Below are 6,426 nucleotides of genomic sequence, written 5' to 3'. Positions count from 1 at the left end.
GTCTTCAATGTCAGCCAAGTATACTTTCTGTCTGTTCTTCATGCCCATGAGCTCGACAGTTACCCACACTGGTCCTCACAACCTTGCAGATTGTCCTGTCACACCACAGAGCTTCTGTACAGCTTCTGGTACTCCTTTGTTATCCAGCATTTTGATGGCCCCGCAGCTAAACCCTAATGCAGACATATTCAGTCCTGTTAGAAGTCACATCCCATATATAAATGCAGCACTAGGGGTGATCTAGTAAGAAGGAAGCCACAAGAATTCGATGGGAAGTCACCGTGGGAAGTATATAGAGCACAATTTGAGCTACTGGCAGAGATGAACAGATGGACAGAGGAGCAGAAAGCAGTATATCTGGCAACTAGCTTGAAGGGACAACCACTGGAAATACTTGGACAGTTGTCAGCAGACGACAGGCACAACTATAGAGCACTGGTAGCTGCTCTAGAACTCAGGTATGGAACCCAAAATCAGTCAGAAGTCTACAGGGCTAGGTTTAGGACGAGAGTCCGTGCTAAAGGGGAGAGCCTGCAAGAGCTGGCACAGGACTTGGAAAGCATGGCACACAAGGCCTACCCAACTGCACCACCCGATCTCCTCAAGTTGTTGCTAAGGGATCAGTTTGTAGATGCCTTGGACAGTCCACAACTGAAGATATAAGTAAAGCAAGCACACCACTTTACTATGCAGGATGCAATGGCCAGAGCTCTTGAATTTGAATCCTACGTTAAGTCCAGCACAGAGATACCAAAGTTGGCACAGTCATCAGGATTCAAGGTCAGAAAAGGGCAACTTTCAGAGAAGTTTGAGAGATTTTGTTGGCACTATAATAAACCTTGGCACAAGAGAGATCAATGCTGGAAACTTCAACACAGGGAAGATGCCATGGCAGGAAAGGCTGCTACCAGAAAGTTTGTTGGAAGTGTGGAGAGCAAGGACATATGAGGAGCCAGTGTAAGAAGAATGCCACCAATAAGTCAGCTTCGGGAAACCAGTAGTGGTTGGTGCTGAGGGACGCCCATCAACCCCAGTTGTGAAAATCCCAACATCTAAGTGTAAAATGCCAAGCACACATAGTGTCTACGTGACAGGAAAGCTGGATGGCCAAAGGTGCAACTTTGTCATAGATTCTGCATCTCAGCAAACCCTTGTGAGTCTGGAAGGGGCTTGCCATTGTCTGGGGCTGATTAAGTCGATGATTAATGTATCCTCCTTGTTTAAAAGCCGATAGATCATCCTTTAATGTATTTAATTCGCTTTGAAATTTACTAAAGTTTTCCATTTGTGTACTCTGGCTTTCTCTCAACTGTTGAAGACTTTCTTCTTGTTTATTTTCTTTCTCCTCCAACCACTGCTGTAGTCTCTCTTCTTGTTTCTTTTCTCGTTCTTCTTGTTTCTTTTCTTTTTCCTCCAACAACTGCTGTAATCTCTCTTGTTTATTTTGCTGTTCTATCTGCCATTGTTGCAGGTTTTCTTGTCACTGCTGTAATCTCTCTTTTTGTTTCTTTTCTCGTTCTTCTTGTTTTACTCCCTCCACTGTTGATGGCCTATAGAACAGCAAAGCATGAAGCCATTGGATACACTCCAGCAAAGCACATGTTTGGTCAAGAACGTCGGTTGCCAGTGGATCTGTTAACAGGATGCCCACCTTATGAAGAGTTGCCTGAAAATGTGTCAGAGATCGTGAAAGTGTTATCTGAAAAGATGGATGATATTCACGATCAAGTGCGTTCAAACTTGAAAACGTCTGTTGATTCGATGAAGCTATGTTATGATAAGAAGTCTACTGAAGTCATCTTTGTACCAGGAGACAAGGTGTGGTTGTATAATCCCAGGAAGACCAAAGGGAAGTCTCCTAAGTTGTCTTCTCCATGGGAAGGCCCATATGACATAGTGGATCGTCTCTCAGACGTGACTTTCCGGATAAAATGTGGTCGGCAAGGTAAGCCAAAGGTGGTGCATGCCAACAGGCTTTGGTGTTATAATGGTCCAGGACATTTCAGTTGGAACGAAGTGAACAACAGAACAAATGACACTGCTGAAGATGTGTTATCTGTAAAAGCTACTGTCGAAGAAGAAAATCTACCCAGTTTTGAAAAGGGAAACAGCGAAGCCCTTAATGAAGCTACTACCACTGATGTGACTGTTACCGATAATATGACATTTCCTGATGGAGCAGATGAACCCCACGTGAAGCAGAAACCAACAAGATGGAGACCAGTATTAATGCAAGTGGCTATTGTTCGGGACGAACAATACTAAGGAAGGGTTAGTGTTACGACAGCTGAAGTCACGTGACGCTACTAACACGTCATGATATTCTAGAAGGATCGGGGAGCATCACGAATAATTCAGTATTTGCTAGGCGCCCTCTATTCTTGTATATAAGTGCGCCAGATAATGCGAAATTAATGGGGAATAGAATTGCAGATAGACAGAGACGGGCAATTGAGTCAAGCGCGGTAGTGACATAAGTAAAGGGAGTGAATCGTTTTGAATTGTAGCGTGAGTTTAAGCTAAAGTGACTGTGGAAATTAAGTGTATTGCAAAGTTGAACTGAGAAAGAATAAACTAGTTTTATTTAAGAAATGACTTGTATCATTAAAGTTTCATCCGAAATAAAGTATATGGGAAATTAACAAACGAACCCAGACATAACAATATCATGCACATCTCAATGTATGCTGAACTAATTCAACAAAAATATTTTGTTCTTTAGTTAACGTCCTGGCATGGCCAGGTGGTTAGGGCGCTCGACTCGCAATCTGTGGGTCGCGGATTCCAATCCCCGTCATACCAAACATGCTCGCCGTTTCAGCCGTGGTGGCGTTATAAAGTGTCGGTCAATCCCACTATTCGTTGTTAAAAGAGTAGCCCAAAAGTTGGCGATGGGTGGTGATGATTAGCTGCCTTCCCTCTAGTCTTACACTGCCAAATTTGGGACGGCTAGTGCAGATAGCCGTCGTGTAGCTTTGCGCGAAATCCATAACAAACAAACAAAGAATCTTTATTTAATTGAAACTATCTGCTATTGATGCTGAGGTGTTTAAATTGAGATCACCGATAGATGGCTCAAGTCTAATCACCTCTAATGTATCAAAATAAAAAAGTAATGTCGCTGTGTCAGAGTTAATAAAGAAGAAAAACTATATATAGAAGGTTTTTTGATATTTTCTTTTATTGTGTATTTGGGGATGGATCGTAGAGAGACATCATCTCTTCCTCCTCCTTTGTCCGCTGAAGATGTAACGTAAGTAGTTAATGTAAATTTTTTAAGTTATTCACTCCTATTTCGAGCTACTTCTAACTGTGCAACTATAGTACAAGAGTTTGTAATATTGCAAGTTACTTCAAAGTTAAATACTTCTATTATAACTTGTAGTTATAAGTTGTACTTTTAACTTTACAGTAAAGCTTACCTATAGGATGTATTAATTTTTACTATAGATTGCACAATTTAATTTTTGAGTTAGTAGTATTACTATTAGAATATCAGTAGATGCATCAGAATAGATAAATGAAGCATGTGAATAACTATTCTCGAGCCGGCAAGCGCTGGTTAATGTTATGTAAAAGTAAAATGATAAAATTGACTTGCGTATATTTGTAACGTGCAAGTAACTTTGGTATTAATTTTAAGTGGTTAACATTCAGTCATATTATAGCCAAATACTGATATAGCTCTCAGGTTCAAAAATTAAATATACAATATATATAGAATGCAGAGTGAAACTTCTAATATGATGATTCCAGTCTGCACTTAAGGCCATCACCTTTTTTGTTGCTTTACTATCTCATGTATTCTTATCAGTTCTGTCTAAGATTTTGTGTAGTTTTCTCACACTTTTGGCACTCTCTTCTTTGTTTAATTTTTCTAGCTTCATAATTGTCTCATAGTTTTATTTTACTTTTAGCTTTTTATTTTATTTTGATAAAGTCCTTTACAATCTTCTGAGTCGTTTTATGTATTTTGTTTTTATCACATTTTGTTATTAATTATTTTCTCACTTATCCCTCTTCTACAACTATATTCTCCTTGATTTTTCAGGTCCAACTGGTAGTATTGAAACTAAGTGAGGAATGTTTGTACAACTACTATTTCAGCAAGACTTTAGTGTTACTTTCTGATTTATTCTTGGTCACTTGTATATTACTGTATTTTCTGTCACCAGCATTCTATTGACAGTGGTATTCATTATATATTCCTTCACAACATTTGTCTATCATCACTAATGAAGTTATTTCTAGAAATTTATGTACATGTAGTTGTGCATAAAAGAAAATTCACTCATAATGATAGCTGTGAAATACTACCAAGACATGAACAGGAATCACAAACTGTAATTAAGTTTAATTGTGCATTTTAATTATTTCCAATTTTGTCCCAAGTCATTTTGAATGGAATTGAATTCTTCAAGATAATTTCAAGTTTACCAGGCAGCCAAAACAATTTGTCAAAGTAGTTGTTTCTTCCCAACAGTTAGCCAAGTGACTCTTGATCTGTGGTGTTTTCTTGAGGTTCTTCCATCTTTGAACAAAAAGCCCTTACTCCAAGCCAATTATATGTCCATTACCTTTTGCTTTAGTTTCTTCCTTAACAAATTCAAGTTTTCAAACCATACTGTAATCACAAGTCTAAGATTATCCTTTCTTTTCTCATTTAATCTAAATCTCCTGCTTCTTTTCCTCAGATTAATAAGATATAAAAGCAGAGTAATCCATTTGGATCTTTCTAGCACTGTTTCTGTCTCTAATTAATCTATTTAAAATAACATAGCTTACCATTATATTCTAGCTACATAGATTAAAGATCCTTCAATTGAATCCATTCCTAAATGACAACTTATTTTTCCTCATCTTCAGGCTATCACAGCCTGTTGAAGTTTAGGATATTAAAGAGGATCATAAGGAGGTTGAATCATTATGGATCTCTGATAGTGGATATAAAAGTAAAGGGCTTTTACTGATCAGATTAATGAAATTAATGAGAAGCTTTGTAATGAGGTAAAAAATTCATTTGCGAATAAGGTTTTAATTATGGAGGATTTAATTTTAGATATATTGACTGGGAGATTTCAGTGTCAAACAGTGAGGTGATAGATTTTAGAAAACTGTTCAAGATAGTTTTCTTCACCAAATGGTTAGGAAACTCAGTACAGAGAATGCTATTTTAGATTTATTACCAACCTACAGTGTGGATATGATCAAGGGGGTAGAAGTGGGAGAGTATTTGGGTAATTAATCATTGTATAATTAGATTTGAGATAAGGAGATCAAAAATAAAAGTAATTTGGTTCTAAATTTTGGGATGGCGTATTTTGAGGGAATGAGATAGGAATTGATACTGATTGATTGAGATATTGAATTAAAATGAAGAGACTTGTCAAATGTGGGAAGTTTTTCAAAATAAGTTGTGGAATATTCAAGATAAGTATGTTCCACAGAGAAAAAAAAATTGGCTGTAAGTAACGGATTGATTCTGTCAAGCCACTTTACTAACTGGTCAGTTTTCTGATGTACTAGTCAGTTTTTTTCCCAGTCACACTTTACTTTAATGAGTCTTGAATATAACTCCATTTTGAAAATTTGTTTATATCATAGGTTAATGTGAATTCAGATGCTTTACTCTTTTTATGTCATTACTGATAGTCAATTTTCATATATTAATTATTTAGAGGGCATTTAGGACTATTTTATTTTTTTATTTTTGGTGTCTTTGTACAGCAAACAGAACATTTTACTTCTATCACCTATCCATAAGTTGGCTTTTCATTAATACGTAAGTGCTGTGCATCATTCAAAAATCAATTTTCTGTATCTCCATAAAAAAAAGTCATCATAACAACCAGTCATTGACATGTTGAAGTCATAGAGATTTCAACTCGGTACTCTTCATACAATTGCTTGGAGTGAGCTAGTTACATCTAATAAGCAGATCAATAAATTCAAATCGCCACATAAGCTTAAGTAGTGCTTATATTTTTATAATTTCATAACCAGTTTGTGCTTTTTATAGTTTTCATGCTATAACTTTAAATTAGTAAGCGAATGTTAACAAAATTTGGCAGATTATCAGAAAACATTACAATGTTTTCGTATGCAAAATATAATATTTTTTTATTAAGTCTTAACGTTTATAAATCAATGTTTTTCTCATGTCTTTTTTTTTCTTTTCGCATGCAAAGTAATATTCATTTTAAAATCAAAAATACTTTTTTGCAACAGAAAATTTTGAAATTTCACATGTAAAATCTTTATACTGTCGAGATGGTTATCAATCATTTCTTAAGAAAAAACTTTACATTTTATTTGTTATTTTCAGTAATTATTCTCTATATAGGTTTGGGAAATTTGACAGATCTTGCAACCACCATAAAAAATTAGGAAATAAATATAAATTATGCCTCTTTCATTCTAGAATGA

The 6,426-nt window shown here is 36.1% G+C and overlaps 1 protein-coding gene across 1 annotated transcript in view; it reads left to right on the top strand.

The window, feature by feature from the left end:
- The first annotated feature begins 3,087 nt into the window (after positions 1-3,087).
- The window catches only part of LOC106471163 (protein-glutamate O-methyltransferase-like), a 50,533-nt gene continuing 47,194 nt past the window's right edge, over positions 3,088-6,426 (top strand). Inside the window, exon 1 of the mRNA XM_013931754.2 lies at positions 3,088-3,253. Coding sequence (XP_013787208.1) covers positions 3,198-3,253 — 56 coding nt within the window. The 5' untranslated portion in view covers positions 3,088-3,197. The remainder of the gene's footprint in view (positions 3,254-6,426) is intronic.

Source organism: Limulus polyphemus, unplaced genomic scaffold, assembly GCF_000517525.1.
Source record: "Limulus polyphemus unplaced genomic scaffold, Limulus_polyphemus-2.1.2 Scaffold110, whole genome shotgun sequence".
Taxonomy (NCBI): domain Eukaryota; kingdom Metazoa; phylum Arthropoda; class Merostomata; order Xiphosura; family Limulidae; genus Limulus; species Limulus polyphemus.
Note: the sequence above shows the minus strand (reverse complement) of the source record. Positions and strands in the feature narration are given on the sequence as shown.